The sequence below is a fragment of the Amblyomma americanum genome, chromosome 9 (genome assembly GCF_052857255.1).
Source record: "Amblyomma americanum isolate KBUSLIRL-KWMA chromosome 9, ASM5285725v1, whole genome shotgun sequence".
Lineage (NCBI taxonomy): Eukaryota > Metazoa > Arthropoda > Arachnida > Ixodida > Ixodidae > Amblyomma > Amblyomma americanum.
The window spans coordinates 145,005,377-145,028,853 of record NC_135505.1 but is presented as its reverse complement, the minus strand read 5'-3'; the positions used below and the strand labels follow the sequence as shown (position 1 = coordinate 145,028,853).

Sequence of the window (23,477 nt, the reverse complement as noted above, 5' to 3'; positions counted from 1 at the left end):
TATGCCCCGCATTTAGAAGACATTTCAAAACTAACAATTTGTAGAGGATAAATGCGTTATGTTGCATAATTGCGCAAGAATTTCAAAAGTAACGCTGTGCTTGAGAATTTTTAGAATTGTACATTTCGAGGTTTGTAATCGGTTTAAGTAGCTGTATTTCTGGCTGCTGAATTGCTAGTTCTGGACGTACCTGCACTTATGTTGACGTACTACATCCCGTCTTCAGGTTCGCCTGCAAGTGAGGACCTTTGTGCAAGAGATGCTGAGTGCCTCGGCACCTCGGTCAGATGCCAACGCGAGCAGCGCGGTTGTGTCGCTCGTGGCCGTACTGGCGCAGGAGCTGCCCAGTGTCCTGCCCCGGAATCCCCGGCAGGAGATGCAGCCTGACGACGAGCAGATCAAAGAGCGCTGGTTGAACCAGTGGACGACCCAGCGGGATGCTTGGCTGGCGCAGAACGTGCTCAGCTCCGACCGGTACGAGAGAATGGGCTGTGATATGTGCCAGTCCTTGGCAAGTGTGCGTTTTGACGAATGCTTGTGAGGTTGTCTGTACACATGCAGTCGACCCTCGATAATTTTGACTCAGACAGGACTGAAAGTGTGTTTGAAATATGTGGCATTTGAATTAATGCAAGCTTTTCTTAACAATATGCTTGATGAGCCGAAAGTACCAGTTTGAATAAACCGGAAGTTATGAAGGTCCACTGTAAATGCTGAACCAGGGCCGGATGTGAGCACTTCATTCACACAGACCTTTCTTTAGGTCCAAGTAGTGTGGGCGGAGGGATATATTCATCGGTCAGTTTATTGCCTAAGAACACTTCAGAGAGAATGCTTTGAGTTTTGATTACAGCAAAACTATATTGTTACGGCTATTTTGGAGTTTACCTTGTTGCTTTGAGTACACATCAAAGTAGATGCATAGTTCTAGTGGAAGTGCCCATGTACAGAGAAAAGGAACTGAAGGACGTGAAGACATCAGCACAGACAGTCCATTAATAAGGCATGAATCACTTGTAATGGGACTTGCTCAAGATTGGTGCTGATCCAAAGCTACTATGATCTGAAACAGCAAAAACGGTAACGGTGCCCTGGTAAAAATTTCTTACTGGCTCAACTGGTTAACGGAACAATTTCCAGTTGGTTCCACCTGGTTTCCAGCAGGTACCATTTGGTTACAGTTGGTACGAACTAGAATTCAGTTGGTTTATTAAACACTTCGATCTGTTAGATTTCCTTTGGGGTAAATAAAGTGATGCGAAGCAATGTTACTAAAACATTATCGACCACTGGGTAGATGAGCTGATGCTTGCCTGATTATGTTTTTGACCATGTTTCCGATGATGACTATGATGGTGGTGCCACAAAGGTAGCTTACTGTAGAAAATGTGGAAAATGAAGAAAGACTCCTTAGTTCCTGGAGAGTGCACACATTGTGTAACTTTTTTTTTCTCACCTCACAGCAAGAATGGGCGGCTGCGGAAACTCGAGACCAAGGCATCGCAGGTGGTCGCCGAGGGGGCCAAGGTGACCCGCTCGGTGGCTGAGCTGCTGCATGCTCTCCGCAAGGAGGTCCTCCGCGAAGCCAAGGCCAGGTCCGGTCGGGATCTGGTTCTCAAGCAGACATGGTCGCGGTTGGCCGCTCAGCTCACGCACGAAAGGTGCTTATGTGTTGCGTGGTTGGCATCGACTGTGTAGCTGTTCTGTGTGTGTGCTATTGAGGATTCCAGTATTTAAAGGTTTCGGGGGGTTAATTTAACATCCCAAGCGACTCTGCTCATGAGGGACGCCGCATTGCAAGGCTTCGGCTAATTTCGTCCACCTAGAGTTTAAAATTTTAATGTGCACTGACATCGAACAGTACACGGGCCTCTTAACATTTCTCCTCCATCGAAATTCGACCGCTGTGGCCGGGATCGAACCTGCGTCTTTCGGGTCAGCCGCTGAGTGCCATAACCGCAGAGTCACCCCGACGGCATTAAAGCCTTGAGGGAAGGAGTTTTATTTACTGTTGTGTATTTACTGTGTTGTTTACTGTCATGTCAAGTTTTGAAGTTCTGAGGCTGAAGTCCGCTTCTCAAAATTGTGTCTCAAGTTTGCTTGAATGGTATGCATTCAGCTGCAAAAGGAAAAAGTGGGATTCCTCACAGTACAACCACACGTTTTATTGCAGCGAATTAATGCACAACAATTCACTAAGTGCAGCACAGCGCATTTGTTTGCTGTGAAGTGCGGGCTGCCAGCACGATCACTGTCAGTTCATCGCAGGTGATATCAAGTGGTGATAGTAGTGCCATTTAACATCAACAAAAAAATCCATGTCAATTGAACACCAGTGAACATGAATCTTCTGCCTTCTTGGTGTGCTCAGGGCCCCCTGGTATCTTCCGGAGAGCTTTCCAACTGCGTGGGAGCTGGACCCAACGGAGGGACCTTCACGGGTTCGCCGGCGCCTGCGGAGGGCTTTCTTGGCAGTCGATCCCAAATTCATGCTTCCTGAGTACCAGAAAAGTCAGTTCCACTGATGCCTGTCAGGCTGTGCAAGCTTTGCTTGAATAGCTGGCTTGCCTGTTTTTTCTGTTTGAGCTGTTCTGATCCTTTAATGTTGTATATGTCGTACAGTAAAAGCTTGTCAATTGGGACTTGACGGAACTCGTAAAAAACATTTTAATTATCTGAAAGTTCGAATTATCCTGAGTAAACCTGAGTAACTTGAGTAACGGTTGTCTACTTTAGATGGAAATTGCGGGGGAACGGGGATTTTTTGCAGTTCCATCATAGGCCTTAATGTGTGCACACTGTCGGCAGTGTCAAGTCAAAGCTGCCCTTAAGTGGTAAAGGCCTTTGCAGCCTCTTTCTTTCACCTGACATCACTAGCAGTGCATCCTTCCCTCGAGCACTGTCGACACCTGTGAGGAGGTTTCACTGCACGAGCTGCGAGCAGCACGTGACGAGCACAAAGCTTCGGTGTTTTGGAGGAACTGTAGGGCCATACGGACAGAACTGAGAGAAACGTGTTGGCGTGGGAACAGCGAGGTTTCTTGTATGAGAAAAAGAAATGACCAGCGATGTGACAGCCAGCATACAAGACAGTGAGTAGTAGGGCTTGGCTAGATGGCCAATGCGTGCTTGACAGCTTCTGTCGCTGCAGATTGGTGCGAAGCACTGTAGACTGGCACTGTAGACCGGAAGTGACAGCAGCCTGTGATAGTGTCACACTGTCTGTTGGGCACATGGCTGAGGTCGGTGAGCACGACTTCACCATGCACGCTTGAGGGGACTACTGGGACCATCTGTGTTGGTCATACCTTGACACGGCCATCTGTTGACAGTCCATCTGATTTAGGTTGCTTGAGCCCAGCTGTGTTCATGTTAACAAGTGTCTTATGCCATAAACTTGCATGGGCATCGCACGGGACCACGCTGGCAATCCAAATTAATGGCTGAATCAACAAGATTTTACTGTTTTCTTATTTTTCTTATTAATGTGGCAGTGTCTTGTGATGGCGCTACGCTCCGAAACAGCTTTTTCTGGTAGTGAGCGGAAGCTATGGAGCTGAAGCGTCGTCTCTTCCTACGCAGCAGAATATAGTCCTTGCTTGCAGGAATTAGTTTTCCTTTAAAACATGGTGTATTGTCAGTATTCATTATTTAATGCATATTTCTAACACAACTGCCAATTTTCAACATTGAAAGCAAAAAAAAAATTTCTTGATTGCAACAGATTTGCTAGGCATACCTAGTTACAAGAAGCTGCAACAGATGGTGCCACGTGCACTGTCATGCATCCAAACTGTTTGGCGAAAAAAACATAGTTAGGGACGCTCTGCCCCTGTTGCCTTCTCTTCACGGCCAAGAAAAGCTGTCGCCAATTGCAGTTGTGTCTCTGTCCGCATACTGGAACACTAGTTGATTTTGCTAAGGCTAGTGTATTGGTGAACTGTTGTCTGTATTTGTGATTTGCCTGGTCACTTTTAACTGTACTCACCTACATAGGTAAGTTGTTACAATACAGTCTAACACCATTTAAAGGTTCTCACTGTCATTTCAGGCAAACATGCCTGATAAACTTTTCCTGCGGTAATGGTCACTTATACTCTACGCTGAAATTGATACTGCAAGACAGAAAAACCAAGCAGCTAGCCAAGCTTATATATTTTGTTCAGTGTTCTAGCAAAAATTATAGTGCACTAGAGCACTTTAGCCTGACTAGGTTGAGCTCAAAGTGATCACCTTGAAATTTCTTCAGACTATGTTGACTTTGATTTTTAATGAACATTGCTGCGTGGCAGACTGGTCTAGTGGGTATTTGTTTTTCTTCGTTAAGCATTGCATTGGTATATGATGGCTGTTTAATGGCCTCAAATTGTACTTGGCTAATTGCGCAGGTCAAAAGACAGTCTTGCCGCCTCTTCACTTCCTCTACGACCCGAACACCTCCCACATGGAGTCGGCCGCCTTTCTCCACCACCTCTATATCAATGAAAGGATCACGTGAGTTTTGATTGGTGTTCTGGGCTCCCGTCCGTCTTCCTTGCTGAGCGAGCTCTATAATGGAGTCGTTTCTCATTGCAGTCACACTTGCAAGTGCAGCAAGATTTGCCCCTCATCCGATATGCCTGGTGAAGTGCTTCTCGGTAAGGCTTGAGAAGTGCCGGTCATTGTGTCACCAGCCGTGTGATCCGCCTACTGTGTTAATTTTAATTCCCTCTGTATTTATTTTAATGCAGGTGAAAAAAGTCTTCAATTTGTGCCTGACCAACTGGGAAAATTCCAGGTGAGTTTTACGTAAAGGTGCAAGCTAAATTGAGAGCTGACATTTTGCATTTGGGGGTCGTGTGTTGTGCCACGAGGAAGCAGCTGTGATTGGCAACCAGTGCTTAAAGGCGAATTTCATCATTGTCTCTTCACAATGCTAAGTTATTTAGTCACCTGTTAGTTCGCTCGCCGCATAGGAGTTCTGCTGTACAGTTTTGCTTCATGGTGTCTATGCATTCCAACTCCACTTAGAATTGTAGCAGCTGTGACGGCAAAAAGAAAGCACATTATTGGCGGAAGGATGGGCTGTGAGTTATTTATTATTGCAGTGCTTCAGTTACATTTGTGATCAAGAAACTAGAAAAAAGAGATATTGAAGGCACCATAGGATACCTAAATGTTTATCTGGTGTAGGAATAACACCATGCCTGTTGAATTGGAAGCTCAGTGGTTGTGCTGCTCGGCTGCTGACCCTAAACATGTGGGTGCGATTTCATCCGGGAGGTTCGCTTTTGAATGGAGTCAATTGCTAGTGGCCCGTGTGCTGCGCTATGTCATTGCATGTTAAAGAAACCTAGGTTGACAAAATTATCTTGAGCCCTGCACTACAGTGTCCCTCATAGCCTGAATTGCTTTGGTTTGTCCATAAACCAAATGAAACCAAATCTTTTGAATCGGATACTTAGGTACAGAAAGGCTGTGTCAAGGGAATAGAGATTTCGGGTTAAATAGCTAGCCCACCATTTCAAGCCTAGCATAGCCTAGCCGTTCGTGCCTGCCATTCATGCCTAGTCATTCGCGTAATGAATAATTGATCGTCTCCTTGGAAAAGTGTGATGATGACAATGCCAAGAAGGAGCGCTGTTCTCTTTTGAATGCTGTCCCATCATTCTTTTTTGCCCTCGTCTTTCTCGCGCTTCTTAAAAAATAGGCCAACACCAACTCACCCAGCTATTGGTTTTAACAGCAATAGCGTCAATCGTTCTTGTCGCCCACCTCTCACTTTTTGCCTTGCATGCCCCCCAACCCACATCCAGGGTTCACTGGGGGAAGTGGACGCGAGGCACGAAGTATGGCCTTACAAGGACATCCAGGAGGTGCTCCTGCGACGGTTCCGCCTCCGCGACAATGCAGTTGAGCTCTTTCTTCGAAACGGGGTCACTGCACTGCTTGCCTTCCACACCACTCAGGTGAGGCTGGTAATGTCTGCCATTTCCCCTGCCCTTCTGATCAGGGCCGCGAAACTGTCCTTGGATTTCTTGCGTTGCTATTTTTGTGCTTATTCTTTTGTTTATTTGTTTGTATCGAAAAGCAGCTATCGATAAGCAGCAAACTAGCACCCCACACGTGGCCGCTGATTGCGGTTGCTGATTGCGGTTGCTGATAAGCGGCGGCGGCCGATAACGCAATCGCGTTCTACGGGAAGCTCAAGCGTCCAATACGTTTTCTTTTTGCTTTCAAATGCGCGCTCGGCACTCAAGGGAGCGTTGATAGTTGATGGAAGGGCCGCTGTTCTAATCGAGGCGGCACCCCCACTCGGAACGGCAGCGGCGCCGGGGAGTGTGGGTATCCAATGGAAGAGCCGACGCCATTCACGCGTAGTTTCTCTTTGGCTTTGAGGCATTTTGCTATTGCCAGCCGCGTTTCACAAGTTTCAATGTAGTGCTTCGTCAGTCGTCATTTGTGCTCCGTGTCTGGTAAGCGACCGGCGCCCGTTCATGGCTACGTTCAAGATGGCTGTCATTCTTTATGCCGAAGAAACAAACAACTGCGCGCCGGGCCGCAAGTTCGTTCGACATTCGCAACTGGTGATACAGGTGTGGCAGCTGCAGCGAGGAAAATTTTAAGCTGTTCCACGCGATGTCGTGATGTGGCTGCTTGCGAAGTGCGGGATTTCGCTGGACGACGACGTTAGAACGGCTTGCTGTGGGACCGCAGCAGCGATCATGACGGCAGCGCAAGTGTGGACGAGTAGTCCAGTGACAAACACATTTTCGTTCTGGAATGTGCCCACCGGCACGGTCGTGTGCGGCAGCCGATAGTGGCTGGCGATAAACGGTGGCTGCTGGATAATGTGATTGCGTTCAACAATTCAAGGCCAAGCTTAAACAACCTCGAAGTTTCTTTTTTTTCTTCCAGAAATGTGATTTGGGAAGGCCGACTTACATTCGAGTTGACTTATAATCGTGTAAATACGATAAATATGTGATCGCCAAAACTGCAGGCATTATAATTACAGGGATTATTAAACAATATTAAGAAATATTTTTGAACTACACTATTTACTGGAAACACTTTACTATTCATCTGTCTAAGCTTATATGCACCTTTTGGAAAAGGAGGCTTATTGTTGTAAGATCAGCTGATGTATTGTAAAATTTGGCGTTTTTTTTTCTTCAAAAAAAAGCTGCCCTGAACGAAAGAAACTTTCAAGTTCTTGGCATTTCCACAGGTTGCAGACAAGTGTCATTGAACCTGCTTGTGATGCGCCTTTTGATACATGTTTTCTTTTCTTTTTCTTTCACAGGACAGGAACGAGTTCTGCCGACAGCTGTGGCAGTGCCCTCATTTGGACCTGGAGCCCTCGGAATCGTTAGAATCGCTGAGCCATCGGTGGCAGGAGCGCTGCTTGGGCAACTTCGACTACCTCACCCAGTTGAACAAGCTGGCCGGCCGCTCGTTCAACGACCTCATGCAGTATCCCGTGTTCCCCTTTGTGCTCGCCAAATATGTTGGGGACACACTGGACCTGCGTGATTCGGCCAGCTTCCGGTTGGTTTTAAAACATAATTTGTTTGCAATAGTATCTCCATTTCTTTTCTTGTATTTTGTGGAAAAGCATTTGTCTTTAGTTTGAATACCTCCTCCGATGTTGGAAATTTTTCTAAAATATTTGATTCGATTCGCAACCAGTTTTTAATGCTCATATTTGCTTTGCAGCCAAAAATTGATTATTTTCACAACTCTGTAAACAAGTGATACATTGCTTGCACTTGAAAACAAGTCTTGTTTCGTGGCAGTGGCACGTCTGGAATAATTATTTGATTTGCAGCAGTAAAAGGCTCATTAATTGATTTGAACCACACGGGAACACCGACCCAGCGTGAATTAATTAAAGCAGAATTGTATAAATAAAAAAAAAACACACGGGAACACGTTTTTTCCAGGTGCCTGGAGCGTCCCATGGCTGTGCAAGATCCAGCACGTGAGGAGCACTACCGGCGGAACTTCCGCGCGGGATCAGCGAACACCGCGATGGAGCGGGTGCACCCGTGGCTGGGTCCCTTTCACTACGGCTCACACTACAGTAACAGTGGCACTGTGCTCCACTTTCTAGTCCGGCTGCCACCATTTACCCAGATGTTCCTCACGTACCAAGGTAACCAGTTAAGGGAGTGATCACTTAGTGGCATTCGTCTAAGTGCACCCAAACAATTACAGAGTTAATTTGGCCTTGCCTTGCCATTTACTGACCATCCTGGTTAGCTTAGTTACTAGAGTAGACTGCCCTTTACAGGCAGTAGTCCAAGTTTTGATTCCTGGACCAGAACCAATTTTGCTTGAATTACAAAGCTTCTGAAAAGCTTTCTGCGAGCCATTACTGACAGTTGCTCGCAAAAGCCGCATAATTTGCTGTTTTGTTGATCCACGTCACCTGTCTTGTTTAACTGCAACCTTGAAAGGTCTCTAGGCCAGTGCGAGTTTCATGTTCATGCATTGGTATTTGTGTCTGCAGCAGTGGTGCATATGATGTGACTGTTGTGAGGCCGAGCGATCACTGCCAGTATGGTATCCCTGTCTTTTGTGCAGACAAGCAGTTCGACCTTCCGGACCGCACGTTCCACAGCATGCACACAACATGGCGGCTGGCAAGCAGAGAGTCCACGACGGACGTCAAGGAACTCATTCCCGAGTTTTTCTTTCTGCCCGAGTTCCTTGTCAACTTGCAGGGTGAGGGCAGAGACAGTTGTGGTCTTTCTTTGTAGCAACCCTCGAAATCCGTGGGCATTCTGCATTTATTAAGGCTTCAGAAGGATTTCCTTTTGTTTTTCTTTGCCTTGTTTAGCTGTACCAGAGTATTTTGGTAGCTTTACTGGTCGTGCAACTTTGCCTGAAGTTTCGTGCAGGGACAGAACAGGTCTCTGAATAGGTCTTTCGTCGGTATACTACCACAAAGGAATCTTTGCACATGGAGAAAGAAAGGTTGCTATTCTGGGGTTGCCGTAAAGGAAGCCTTAGCTCATTTAAGTTAAGCACAGAGTGGAATATAATTAGGCAGTAGTACCACATATTCATTTAGTACTATATTGCAAATGGAAAAGTCATCTTGTAAGCCACTGCTTGCACAGGCGTCTTTATTTGGGAACAGCCGGGCGCTCGGGGCACAATCCCCGGAGCCCTGGCAAGCGATGATGACGATAGGGATATACAGATGAAGGAGGGCTAGGAGTGAAGGGCTGCGAGGCGGGACGAAGAGGTGATGAGCGGTGAAAAGGTGAAGGGGAGTGACGGCGAGTAGAACGGCATGGCAGAAGTATCAGGCTGGCGCACACGTGCATGTTCGAAGGAAGCATAACCGCCTCATTATTTTGCTGTCGCCGGCGACAGACACGAGAAACATGACTGCGGATCTCGCAGTAGTAGTAGCAGACAGGACGGGAAGTACGTCAGGTATTGCTGGGGGACACAAAGCCATGGCAGCCACGTGACCACAGACAGGCGTTGGACAAGACGGAGGGACCGGGGCGGGTGGCCTCGAGGCAGTGTCGGCATAGGTGGGTGGGCAAGAAGGTGTGTGAAGGGTGGCGGGGGCCACGGCGTAGGGGAAAGCGGCCAGCTCATCTTTGATGATGCTGCGCAAATCAGGTGTAGCAGGCAGGATATTGAAGGTGGGAGGGGCGAGAGTGGTGGCCTGCCCGTAGAGTTCCTCGCGTATCAGGGCACGGATCACGGAACGCAGGTTCCCATCAATGAGGACACTGCCATCACTGGGGTCTGGCTGAAGGCAGCATGACTGCAGCTCGTCCAGGCGCTGGTATGTGGAGGTAATGGCAGATATGCTGGAGGGGTTCTGGACTATCAAGGCATTGAAAGCAACGGTCCCGATGCCGTTAAGAATGTGGCGGACGCGTTCTGACTCAGGCATGTCAGCAATGACGTGGCGGCAAAGAGCAAGAACGTTCTCGATGTAAGATGTGTAGGACTCCCCAGGCTGCGGCAGGCGTGCGGCGAGCTTCTTCTTGGCTAGCTCAGAACGGCCTGTCGGCCTGAGTTGGAAATGTCATCTTCGTGATTAAGGAACCACGTCTTTGCGACGTCAGTCAAGTAGAAGACGACATTCAGCAGCTTGTGGGAGTCATCCCACCGGTTGAACGTACTGACCCTGGTATAGTTGTCGAGCCAGTCGTCGACGTCGTCGCCACGAAGTCCGGCGAAGACCTGAGGGTCGCGCTGGCGGCTGGTGATGGTCCAGGCGGGGTCAGCCGCAGCAGCTGGTGAAGTCGACGGGGGTGAGCGTGTTCCGTTGCCTTGCTCCATACCTGAGGGCTGCAGGTGCAAACGACGGCCTGAACTGAGCTCCAGGGAGAGCGAAAGATAGGTCCAAAGCGAGAGGTAGGGGATACGAATAGCACCTCCACCACTTTTGAGCCACTGCTTGCACAGGCGTCTTTATTCGGGAACAGCCGGGCACTCAGCGCGTGATCTCCGGAGCCCAGGCAAGCGATGATGACGATGGGGATATACAGATGAAAGAGGTGAAAGTTCGCGCACAGTGCTCACGACATATTAGATGCGAGTTCTGCACTTTCCCTGTGCTTTTGCATGTGTTCTGCAGGCCGAGAAGAAGTTGGTATTTTCTGAGGCTGTGTGTGTGGTGAAGCTGCCAATTAAGTATCATCACTATAGCATGCACCAACCTATTGATGCTGTGTGCAGGCTTTGACTTTGGTAAGCGGCAGACAGGAGAGTACGTCTCCGATGTGCAACTGCCTGCCTGGTGTCGCGGAGACCCTCGCCTGTTCATCCTGATCCACCGACAAGTCCTGGAGTCGGACTATGTGACGGAGCACCTGGGCCACTGGATCGACTTGGTCTTTGGCTACAAGCAGACCGGGAAGGCTGCTGAGGAAGCCATCAATGTCTTCCACCCTGCTGTCAGTTCCTCAACTCTTCTTCTTCGTAGATTTGAGTTGTGTAATACTTTCATCTGCATGCTCTGAGCCACACAAGCCACAATCGAGGCACATTGGTGCACTATACTATCTGCCAATGTCTTGCATGCACTCCGTGCAAAGGTGATTTGTAGAACTCACCTGCTTCTGTTGTGCGGCTGTAAAACTGGGTGAACATTGCTCATATTCAAGTGTCGATTTCAATCAGGGCTTTCTTGAACTCGGTTCGTAAGAGGTGATCAAGTGATCAATCCCGTGGCCTTGCATTGGTCGCATCAGTTGAAGTTAATGTATTGTTTGACTCTGTTCCTTACGTAAGATGCTCGATGCATTGCGAGTTGAATGGCATTGCTTTCACTATCGTTCAGTGAAAGTAACTTTGTTGCCAGAGGGTAGTGTTGTTATATACGGCCATGTTTTATTTTATCACTTTACTGCCTGGGAAAAATGCGCTAAAGATGTTTTCTTAGTAGTACTCATTTCATGTTGAGAAGCCATTCATACTTACATTTTTTTCTTAACACCTAAGCAGAACATTAATGGGGCTTCAGGGTTATTTATTTGTTTTTCTAAATGGCAGTTGTGTTGTCTTTACTGGCATAGCTGCTGCATAACAGGAAATGTTCACTAGAGAGGACACATATGACAAGGACAGGCACTCTGCTGCCTACCTTGTATGGATCCGCTCTTTAACATATTGTTTTTTATAATACAGCTAAGCCTGAAAATGCAAACCAGCTCGTCCAAAAGCTCGTCTTACTCGGTTATGTTGTCTGTGGTGTTCCCACTGTGCAGACGTACTACGGCGTGGATGTGAGCTCGGTCACCCACGACGTGGTGTCCCAGAAGGCGCTTGAGACCATGATCCGCACGTATGGCCAGATGCCCAAGCAGCTGTTCAGCAGCCCTCATCCACTGGTGACTCTCAGTCTGGCTGAGAGTCAGCGCAACGCTGCAGGTTCGGCCTCAGCTCAGGCAAGTGTACACTGTCAGCTGGGCCCATATTCTGAAAGTGTCCACTAAATGGAGAGCTAAAATGGGTGCATTCCCTTTCTCCAAGAAGTAGCAAATGCTGTGGCCTTTGTTTGAGGTTGCAGTAGTCACGTAGAAGCTCCTTCTATGTTTATATCAAGCACAGTGATCCATTTATGCTTTCAAAACGTATCTACTACAGTGTAATCACGATGATACAAGTCCCATGGGATCGTGAAAAATATTCGTATCATCCAAAGTTTTATGTCACCCAAAGCAAACAAAATGTTTTACGGCTGGCTGGATTTATTTACAGCTATGCGACTGCAGCTCACTAATCGTGGGGCATAGAGCATGACAGGCTATCGTGATGCCGGTGATGTGCAGGCTGCGTGTCACCCATCACTGCTTGCGTTGTGTACCGATCGACTGGCGATTGCGTTGTCCGTGATACAAGAGCAGCACTGCTGTCGCAGCTGTCAGTGCTGTCGCGGCTCGCGCGTTCATGTCATCTGTTGTGGCACGGGAGAGAGTTCGGAACATCTGAAATTCTGAAATTTTAAGAGATTAGATCACATCCTGAAATTAGTGCCAAATATGTTGGGATCATCGAGATCCTACTGCACCAACATCCCACAAGGCCAGTGCCATCTAAAAAATTGCAAAAGTAGATTTACTTCTGCATTTCTTTAAGTTCGTGCTCCCTTGGGGGAACACGATGTGAAAAACATTGTCAAGTGGCACATTGCATTTTGTTCAGCAGTGGTAACTTAGCAAGGTGAAAGCACTGCAGACGTGCAAGCACTTGAAGAGACAACCTTGGTCGCAGTTATCATTATGCGGAGAGGAAAGACGTCACTGTCATGTGAAGCCCTCTGCCTCTCCTTGTTGCCGCTTTGGGATGTGCTTCCTGTCTCCTCCTTTCCATCTTTCTTCAAGTGATGGTTTGCGGTGTGGCCGCTAGGGGCGCTGTGGCGCTACGCCCCATGCGAAATCTCATGAATGTAGGCCACACAGCTGACGCTGTAAAACTCGACTGTTCCACTTCACGTGGTGGCGTAGGTGGCGATGGCTGAGGTGCGTGGGCTGCGATGGGGCAGCTACGTGGGGAGCCCAAGTGAGCCCCCGCCACGCCTGGTGCTCCGACGCACCACCCAGAAGGACCAGGGCCCCGTGAGCCACTTGGCGTCGCTTCGGACCAACGACGTGTGGGGCCTGCCGGCCCACTCTTGCCTGCTGCTCACCTACAGCCACGCCTCCGGTGGGTCACAGCTTGCCAGCTTGCTTACTGATGTTGAAAGGATACCTGTGATGCCCTCCAGTGATACAGCATGGCTTTCGTGCAGTATGATGCAGTGATATCCCCTTCGGCATAAGTAAGTTAGTACTATCACGGACAGAAGTGCCCAGGACACGCTACTGCTGACTCAAATGCATTGCTGCGTCTTCAGAGTCACGTGACAATCCAAGAATTGGTGCGTTCATTTTCTGTGCCACGGGGTGCTTGTCTGGAAGCATCTGCTCTTGAGCTGGGTATGATAAGCAGTCCACACAATGAGCCGACAAGCTGACATGCTTCCTGGCACATGCCGCCACTCCAATAGGGCAGTGGCAAGCTGCGTTTCTTCTTGGGCTTTGATAGCAGCTTGCTGCTGTGGGCTGCTGGAGTGGTGCTTCGGTTATCAATCTGAGGGATTGGAATACAGTTCTGGAGACATTCTCGGACTACAGCCCTTTCTAGCAGGAATGGACAGGGCAATAAAAAATATACCGCCTCAGCGGTACGTTTTTTTTTCGAGCGTTCGTGCGTTCTGGGTAATTCTGTCCCCACTTCGGAAGTTGTCCACATCTTATAAGGTTATCGTTTTGGGCAAGTTGATGATCCCCAGTTCTAACACTGGAAAATTTAAAGGCATGGATGGAACAGCTCTGACCTGTTCTGTAAATGTTTGAGCGTTCTGTTCTTGCCCGTATATTTCCCCCAAAACTCTGTTCTTGTTCTTCCGTTCCATTTTTTTTATCTTGCTTACTAATCCATGTTGTCTTGCAGAGTGGCAGTGGTAATTTTATGCTTTATGCCTTTACTTTATGCCTTTATAACATAGTATTCTCCCTTTAAGACAAACTTGAAAGTGCCAGAAAATTTGTTTCTCTTATCAGAAATTTTTCTAAACAGATGTCCCCCCCAAAAAGATATGTGAGCATGCTATGCATGTCCAAATATGTGTTGCATAAAAACAATGATTAAATTACCTTTCAGTGAGAGGATAATTGCAAACACAATGTATGTGGAACTATGCATTGAGTGAATTGAACAGTGAGGGCATAAAATAAAGTCAGACTATATCTACTTGAAAACAGCATTGGTCTAAATTTTTTTTCCACCATTTCTTTTTCACTTCCTTTATTTTTTTGCAGTTACTGCTATTTATATTTTTATTTTTCCCTACTTGATTCTTGAGGCTCTGAGTGCGCTGAGGCTGTCCAATTGAGTAGCCGTGCACTTCTTCTATCTCACGTTTTCCGCAGCATAGCTGTTATCAACTCTATGGGCAGGCGTATCATGTGCCTTTCTGTCCACCACAGGCAGTGCCTATGCAGCGCGATATCTGACTATCTCTATGCCTCTGTAACGCATATTGCGACGCAGTGTCGGTTCAAACAGCTGTTTAAACCCTAAGCATTGGCAATGAGTGGGTGCACTACGCGCTCTTTAGCCTGCGGTGGCAAAGCATGACGCGTGCCTCGTGCATGATATAACGATTTTGCATCTCTGCACCGCACACAAGCAGCACAAAAGTGCCCTGCAAGAAAGCATGCACCCCTACAAGGCTGGTTAGCCTATCCACACAATTGGTGAAGTTTCGCTGAAGCTACCTTGTGAGGATGCGCTGTCTTGCTTGGAAGTGTTTTGCGCATTTTCCCTCTGCCTCATGAGTGCGGTTGCACAGGATTACCAGGGTTCGCGGCCACTGTGGAAGTTCGCCTTAACCGAAGCGTGTGCAAAACGGAATCAACCAAATGGTCTCACACTGTTCATCTTGTTCGAGAGTTTATCTTAACAGAGTTCGTCTTAGCGGAAGTCTACTCATAAATCTCAGGGTTTAGTCTATGTTGTGCTTTGTTTGAGAAAGATCAATTTCCTTACTGAGATGGGAGCAGGCATTGGAAAGTTGTTGAGCTGTAGTAACCGTATGCATCCTTTCTTCCGACAGGCGGTGCAAAGGCTGCTCTGCAGACTTACATCCAGAGCACAGCTCTGGTGTCCTGGCAGCATGCGGACGGCTTTGTTCGGCTCAAAGTGCAGAAGGATGAGCCAGCGCAGCCACTGCTTTCACCGTGCCCTGGTGACATGGTAGGTGCACTGCTGTGCTGACAAATGACAGGGCATTGCTAAAGATGCTTAAGTCGCTGAGGGAGCATTGGTGAGATCAATATGGTGTCTCAGAAGTGCATGTGGGCTCTTCACAGGGAGGGTTAGCATGAATCCCTGTCACTTAAAAGTGCAAGCATGTCATGTAATGATGGAGAGCACAGTGCTCGCACATTTCTTTGTGCCCAATTCGTGGTGTGTGCTGTAGTGTTGGTTGGTAGAGATCTTGTGAAAAAACAGTTTGGAAAATCCCCTTTCCTTCATTGTGGTGGCTGCGGTAAAGGTTTTCTGCAAATGCATCAGCGGGCAGAGGACTAAATGCTATGAGAAAGTTGGCCCTTTCCTTTCCCATAGTATCTTGCGGACTTCTTGCTATGGCTTTGCCCAGTTTTGTGAGCACTCAACTAAGGTTCAAGCTTACTCACATTGTACAGTAGTGCTCATTGCGGAATTAAGTGGTAGTAGCATAAAAATTGATGCAGTGGTTCATGTCTGATACTGGTCATTTGCACTTGTTCTTTGCCTTTTTTATGGACGGTAGAGACGATTTCATATTTAGCCAATCGGCTTGCAGAAAGGGGAGTTCAGAGCCTGTAGCCCACAATCATGTTACAATTTTTCATGAGAAAGATGCCCCCAGTAGGGTCAGCTTTAGGACATGTGCTTGCTATACAACTAGTCAATCACCTGTAACACTACTTTAAAAGCCCCAACAGGCAGGCATTATATGGTATTTACCTGTGGTGCCGATATATCTGGTCTAATGGGGTCTTATTGGCTTAGCTGATAGCATTGAGCATCAGGTAGCTATTATGGCTGCATACTCTAGCCAACATGATAAAAATGACATGAGATGTACTGTTGCATCACTCATGTTGTTCACATAAATGCTGATGTCATTATGCAGGGAGTTTTTCCTATCTCTGCATTCTGTGATAAGAGATGCAGGGCCGTGTCGCTTAATACAGTAAAATCTTGTTCAGATGAACCCAGTTAAGATGAATTCTCGGATAAGCTAAATGAACATTTGGTTGGGTTCTCATAGGATACAGTAAAAAAAAATTCATGAAAGACGAACTGTTTTGCATGCCCAACCAGATTAACTTTTGCAGCAACCATAAACCATGGCGATGCCATGCAATGGCACTGACAGTCTGTGCGGCACTGTCGAACAAAAGACAAGACAGTAGTCCATTTTTATGCAAGAAAGCGTGCCCACCTTTGTGAAAAATTGCGAGCAAGCTGTCATGGAGGGCGTGCTTCCTTTGGAGATGGGGAGCTTTCTTGTCGATGCAGGTAAGGCAGGGAACCGTCGCTGCTGTCTGAGTGTGTTGAAGAGGTCTGACATGGCAATATAATGGCATCGCACATGCGTCACAGGCTGCGCTTTGCCTTCGTTGCACTAAAAGGTGCAGAGGCGTGGAGTGCATCCGCTTGTCGACTTGCCGCTTAAACAGTTAGGAGCTGAATTTTCAACGGACACTGTCGCAGTGCACATTATTGCGGAACAGAGATGGCCAGTTATTGGTGCCATGTGCGTAATTTGTGGAGTACTTCAAGGCATATGGTGTGCCTGCTCATGGAGTTGGTAACAGAAAGGCTGCCGAAGGAGCAAGATGAGATGCGTGGCTACCCAGCTGGGCACCTGCGGAGCACTCGATGTTGGAGGAAATGCAGAAATCAGAAAAAAAACACAAATAAATCATTGGTTTTAGAGGAGAGAGAAAAATAGACGGTGAAAAAGTAAACAGAAAACTGCTACATCATCTTCATGTAGGGTAATGCGATCTGTTTCTCTTCAATTCACTCCATGCATAGTGTACAATAAATGTTCTATGTTTACAATTGTCTTCTCACTGCGGGACCATTTTTATTGATAGTTTTCGTGTGACAGACATTTTGACGTGCCTTGCATGTTCACATACCTTTTTCGGGGCAATTCTGTTAAATAAACTTGTGATAAGCACAAATTTTAATGGCCCTCGTTAAGTCCGCCTTAAAGGGAGTCTACTGTATTAAGTCTCGCAGTGCATTCTGCAACATACTGCCACTATCAGAACTCACTGCAAGGCCTTGCGTCAGAGGGCCTAATTCTAATTTTGTTTCTTGTTTGTTTCATTGTATACACGGCTGTTTTACTGTATATATTGTGGCGTATTTTAAAGATATCGAAGTTGCATACAAATTGCTGCTTTTGTCAGTTATCACCCCACAAGGTTGTTTGTGGCTTTTGGTATTTTTACGTAATGATATACTATGCTTAGATTGAATGCACATTGTTGATATTGTTATTATCATTACTGCACCAGGTGTCCATATGTGCCACAGCCCCTGGTTGTCCACTCGTCTTCGTGGGCTACGCATCGGGTCTCCTGACTGCCCACGAAATCAAGCTCAATAATTCGAAGGTACGACGTGTGCGCTGCAACATGGCCAAGGGGTCGACGCCGGTTTTGCGCAGATCTGGGGGTGTAAAAATATTTAAGCATGAATTGCTTGGAGATATTTTCTAGCTTGATAATGTGAAAGCTGATGTGACCAAAACAAACCAGGAAATGAAACTGAAAGCTGTCCTTGCCAGAGGTGCACTTAAAGGAGCCTCTGAGTGGTGGAGTTGAACTGGTTGTGGTAAAAATATCTTAATTATGTAGTTATGTTCGATTAGACAAAAAAGTAGCCATGGTCACAATTAGTGGCATTCATAGAGACATTAAATAATGCTGTTGTAGATATGGTCATACAATATGAACTTGGCGCGTGATAGTGTCAGATGCTTATGTGCCACAAACTCAGCACAACAGTCTGAACAAAGTCTCCATTGATTGCGGTCCACAGAAATGTTCACTGCAAAGTGTTAAGAAAATTGTTTTTAATGCTTTATGCGGTTGGTAAAGTGTGACGATATACATAGCGTTAATTTGTAGTCATTTACATACAAGCTTTTCATGTTTGACGCTAATCTGCAAATCGGCCATGGATTTTTTCACATCCTGTTTCTTGGCCAGATGTACGCGTTCAATAAAATCGTCACTTATCAAATTTCTAATGCAAATAAGTCGGGCACATAAGTTAGGTTCTTCTGTGAGGATATAATTATACTGACACTGCGGGACAATGCGTGAGATTTTGTAACATTTATTTGGTTTCCTTTGCCAGGTGGAGCACTCTTCGCAGCCCACCTGTCTTCTGGGTCACACGGATGCCATCACGAGGGTCGAGATCTGCGTGGCTTTCGGGCTGATAGTCACAACCAGCCGTGACGGATCTTGCATTGCCTGGGACCTGAACAGGTAGCAATTGCTTGTCTGGCCGCACCATGCTGACTGCCATTCTTGTTTGATTGGGCTTAGGGTAGGCCATCGAAACTAGTTGTCACAGTGGAAGCTTGAGCGTTTGAAAAATTCAAAGGCACAAAAAAAAGGCAGGGCGTGTGGCAGCCAGAGACGGCATATGCATTTGAACCAGAAGAAAAAATTTTTCTTCTTGCTGCTGTTCAGAAGGGTTTCGATAATGAAACGCCGTCAGAATTATTGTTCTTCTTGTCATCTATCTTTAGGATAGGACACATGTTGTGCAAATATTTAAATTTTCTAATTCAAATCTAATATGAATAATATGAATATGAAGAAAAGATGCCTTCAGATATCAAATTGAATATCTGTTCGGTGTGAAAATATTTCAGAAAAGATAAATGGGCAAATGTTGTTGGCCTTTGCTTTTTAAAAACAGTGTATGGTGTTGCAACCGAGATAAAAAAAACACTTAGGCTGTTGTAAAAAGAATTTTTAAAAAACTTGAAGTGCACTAAAGTGCGCACTGTTTGATTAGGCAGCATAGCAATTTGTAACCTGTACTGCAGTCGTGCAAAATGGGAACTTCTCACGAGATTCAAGCCTATCAGCGCCCGAATGCGACCGGTTCATTTAATAAATGGCAGAGAAGAAATCGATGAAGGCACATTTTTACTGTTTTCTCTACACTATAAACTGAATATTCGAATAATTTGACCAGATATTGCGGCTTTGCCACGGTCAAATTTAGGAAAGTCGGCGCGGGCATAAAGCAGTTGAATTCCTTTGCGTACTATGCCAGGTGACTCTAAGCTGACCAGTGCAGCGATATTGTGCCTGCACTGGTTGTCCGATGAGCGAAGTTTCGAGTAAACATTGTGATTTTTAGCTGAAGAAGTGACGTTGGCTCTTTGTTACAGGCTGGAGTATGTCCGCACAGTGGTCAGAGGAAGCTCTCCCATTGTGCTGGCCTGCATCAGCAGCACCCTGGGCGACATTGCCACCGTGCAGGCAGCTGAAGGTGGGTCAACGTTCCGTATTCTTGAGAATCTGCACTTCTAGCTTTGTCTCTGCTGAGTAGCTCAAGTCAGCATAAATGTAGTGTTGAACTTTGTCGCATCAAGCCCCATATTGTTGGAGCTGGGAATGTAGCTAGATTTTTTGTGTTATATTTTTATCTCGCCTTGACTGAATGCCATCATTCTTCTTCACAATGGATGGGCCACCGCGGTGGCTCAGTGATTATGGCGCTCGGCTGCTGTCCCAAAATACGCGGGTTTGATTCCGGCCGCGGTGGTCGCATCATGATGGAGGCGTAATTCATGAGGCCCGTGTGCTGTGTGATGTGTGCACGTTAAAGAACCCCAGGTGGTCGAAATATTTGGAGCCCTTCAGTGCGCCGTCCCTTATAGCCCGAGTTGCCTTGGGACATTAAAAACCAATAAATCAAATCTTCATAATGGAACCGTCAAGAAATGGGGCTGTTACAGTTAAGAAAAGTCTTCATAAATTGCTTGCATGCCCTGATGAATAGAATTCTATTCTCAAAACTGACACTGCACATTTCTTCAGGCAGTCCTACTTTATACTCTCAAAGTTTTCTAATGCATATTTATTAGTGATGTACTTCAGATGGTTAATGCAGCCAAAGTGTGGGAACAGATACTAAAACCTCGTAATTGAGCGATTTATTAGTCAGACCTGTATGCATATTTTAACCTCTCAAACGACAAGGGACAAAGAAAGAAACAGACAGGATGGAGCGCATCCCTTGTCGTTTGCGCGGTTACGACATGCACACAAGTTCGAACCACCAGCTAGTCCGCCTTTCCCTCTTATCTATTAGTCGGAGATGTGAGCGCATTCCTTTCTTGCTAACAGGGATCCCAAGAATTGTGTCAACCATAATGCTGATGAACTGACACTGATAGCAAGCTATGATAGCAAGCACCGGAGGAAACATTTACAGTAATAGTAATGCAGTCTGTTTCATGTCTGTTGAATGTGGAGTAGATTCCTAACAAGGAAGTACAGTTCTTGTTTACTTTAGCACAACTGTATGCAACCGCAAATAAAAGCCAGTACATTGCTTTCTCAGGTCTTCATATTTGAAGGAAAGCATAGGTTGTGATCGTTCAGCAATCTGCTTGACCTTGAGGGCGCGTCCTTCAAACACATAAAACTAGTGCTATTTTTTTTTGTGTAAGTTGATAATCAACCCAGAATGCATCATGCTGCCATCTGCTTGTTATCCTGCTTAGCTCCCTTGATAAAAGGACCGTCCTAATCTGGCTGTCTTTGGGTGGAATAAGTTTTTATGCCTGCTGCAGTGATTCAGAAAGGCTGCATAATCTTTATGTACTCGAGTGCACGCATTTTTTTTTTTTTAGAAGAGTGTTGCTTTGTCGCCAGTAAATGCCGTGCCTGTACATCGTTGAAGCCTTTTCCGCCTTTGTCGCAGGTTCTCAGGGCAGCTGCCTTCAGGTTCACACCATTAACGGAGCCCGCGTAGGCCAGCTGAGCACAGAGGTGGCCATTGAAGCCATCTGCTACTCAGCGGCACCTGAGGGCACCTCCATCAACGTTCTCGCTGCCGGCTGCGCGGATGGACGCATTCGGTGCGTAGAATTTGGTTGGATGCCACAACCCTATCTGTCTGGGTTTGGGAAGTCCTGGAGTCATGGGTACGAACGTAGGGAAGGATGCTGTCTGGGCTGTCTCCTTCCAAGTGAGGGAAGTTGTGTCTGTAGTGATACCAGCATTGGTACTTTTCGGCATTGACCTTAATATTCACACCATGGCACATAATTTTTGACTTGCATCCTTAATTTTTGCAGGCTCTGGAGCTCATGGGACTTGAGTCCAGTGCAAGACATTTTCTCTGACAAGTGCACCTTCCGCATCATCAGGTGAGCAGTCACGAGTGCGGAACAAAGGCTGAGTTCGTTTAGAAATTCACTGAGACTGATTATGTCCTGTACAGCAAATAGCCTCGTATAACGCCTGAAGCTCTTTCTCTGTAGTGAACCTTGTTATGTTTCTTTTTGTTTTGTTTTACTGGACCACAATGCGAAATGGAGCCTCCTGTCCTTATTCAGGTCAGAAACGCGAATAGAATCATGATTCAAGGGGATGTGCTGTATTTGGGGAAAGGAATCACTTTTACAAGGAAGCACCTGCATTTCAGTGTTGCAGTGTAATAAAATAAAGCATAGGCAAAGTAGCGGAGTGAATTGGTGCATTATTTTTGTGTATTGTTACTCTGCTGAATATATCCGTGATGCAAACCCACTTCTTTACGGGAAATAGTTTTTATTGAAAGGGCAGTGGTTTAAGAACTTTGGCATGGCAATCTAGTGAAACAATGCACAGATGTAGCTAAATGAACTGGCGCATTATTTCCTGAATTGCTCTTTGGTTGTGTGTATGTCTATGGTCCAAGCGCATTTCTTTTCATGAATTTCTGAGTGACCTTGAAGCGGTAACTGCATGAGGCGATATTCCTTCGCGATATGTCGCGCGATGACGCCGCCGTCGCCCATCGCTGCCGCTGGTGCAAACCGCACAAAGCGACGGGACTCGGCGTCGGAGCGGCGCGTTTTCAGTGTTGCTCGATTGCGGTCGCTTCAACGTTCAGTCATTTTGCATTAATTAACGCGTAGAACAACGCTCTTAAGGCTTCATACAAGATAAAACACAATAAAAACATTGAAAAATATATTTAGGCAATAATTTTAATTTTAGTTGACTACACAAAGTCACGTGACGCAGAAAAGTGCGCCCGAGGGACGCTGCGATGAGGCACCAGGCGACATTCCTGCGCTCTCGCGACTTATAGTGCGTGTAGGACATACCCACAACACCCTTTACTTTTGAACTTCATTAATGAGCATTTCATTAAATTCTTGCATAGCTGCCATGGTGAGGGATGCGTCGGCTGTTGCTCCGCGGAAAGCCCGCTGAAAAAAAAAATCGACTTTCGCGCGCAAGACGGATCGGAAGTTACTCACCCGCAAGGCCTACCGTCATTGGCTAGTCTCGCACGGCACTTCCGGGCGATGGGCGAAATTTTTTGCAAACCCAGAACCTGGGCGACGCGATGAGCGACAGTGCTTCGGCGGCCCTCAGCCCATCGCGCGGCGTGTCGCCGCGAATTTTCGCCTCATGCGGTTACTGCTTTACTGATGGTTGAGGAGCTTCAACACATTCCTTGCTGAGAACTACTGTGGTAATAAAGTCTCATTTAAAGTAGTTTACCGGCGCCTTTGGCGTGCGTTCCTCTGTGCACTAGCCTAGTAATGTTGGTTTCGGCATTCTTGTGCAGCCTGGCCTACTCTCACGACCAGCAGCATCTGTACGCTGTCGACAGCCAGGGCGACGTGTTCGCCTGGGAGGCGAATGACAGCAGCCGTGTCCCGCGCTTCCACGTGCTGCTCTGAGCAGCACAGCACCTAGTCTGCATCATCTCACAGTTGCACTAATTTTATTACAGATGAAGAAAAATAAAGATGTTAATGTTATGTAATAACTAGGTGGTTCATCACATTACGTTATAATTGAAAGCCGGTGTGAACGATAGCGGATCACAGCTGGTGAACCAATGTCGCGGTGTTGGATATCAATGGCGTACCATTACATGGCCTATCATGCAATTTTATGCCATGCAATCTTACGCCTTATATGTATCATTTCATGCCATTGTGGTATGTATATAATGATGTGACATATCGCGTGTCGTGCGATAACATGCCTGGTGACAATTCTGTTGTCTTCCTATTTAAAAGACACTGGGAATGAAAATTCTTGTATCGGAGCAGAGACTCTTTGTGTTCCTGTGTTGCAACAAAAACTTTGAACACGGATATTGGAACTTCTCTCTTGTTATGCCGTAACTGGATTTATTATGGCAAG

At 46.6% G+C, this 23,477-nt stretch overlaps 1 protein-coding gene across 3 annotated transcripts in view; it reads left to right on the top strand.

The window, feature by feature from the left end:
* mv (lysosomal-trafficking regulator mauve) overlaps positions 1-23,094 on the top strand; it is a 77,711-nt gene extending 54,617 nt beyond the window's left edge. For all 3 annotated transcript variants that reach the window (XM_077637896.1, XM_077637898.1, XM_077637897.1), the window contains 20 exons: positions 227-474; positions 1,464-1,661; positions 2,372-2,511; positions 4,389-4,494; positions 4,576-4,637; positions 4,731-4,777; positions 5,796-5,948; positions 7,286-7,530; positions 7,926-8,137; positions 8,569-8,709; positions 10,696-10,913; positions 11,727-11,906; positions 12,966-13,164; positions 15,119-15,258; positions 17,586-17,684; positions 18,433-18,566; positions 19,487-19,587; positions 21,028-21,184; positions 21,404-21,475; positions 22,891-23,094. In XM_077637896.1, coding sequence (XP_077494022.1) covers positions 227-474; positions 1,464-1,661; positions 2,372-2,511; positions 4,389-4,494; positions 4,576-4,637; positions 4,731-4,777; positions 5,796-5,948; positions 7,286-7,530; positions 7,926-8,137; positions 8,569-8,709; positions 10,696-10,913; positions 11,727-11,906; positions 12,966-13,164; positions 15,119-15,258; positions 17,586-17,684; positions 18,433-18,566; positions 19,487-19,587; positions 21,028-21,184; positions 21,404-21,475; positions 22,891-23,005 — 2,967 coding nt within the window. In that variant the 3' untranslated portion in view covers positions 23,006-23,094. The remainder of the gene's footprint in view (positions 1-226; positions 475-1,463; positions 1,662-2,371; positions 2,512-4,388; positions 4,495-4,575; positions 4,638-4,730; positions 4,778-5,795; positions 5,949-7,285; positions 7,531-7,925; positions 8,138-8,568; positions 8,710-10,695; positions 10,914-11,726; positions 11,907-12,965; positions 13,165-15,118; positions 15,259-17,585; positions 17,685-18,432; positions 18,567-19,486; positions 19,588-21,027; positions 21,185-21,403; positions 21,476-22,890) is intronic.
* Positions 23,095-23,477: the final 383 nt, after the last annotated feature.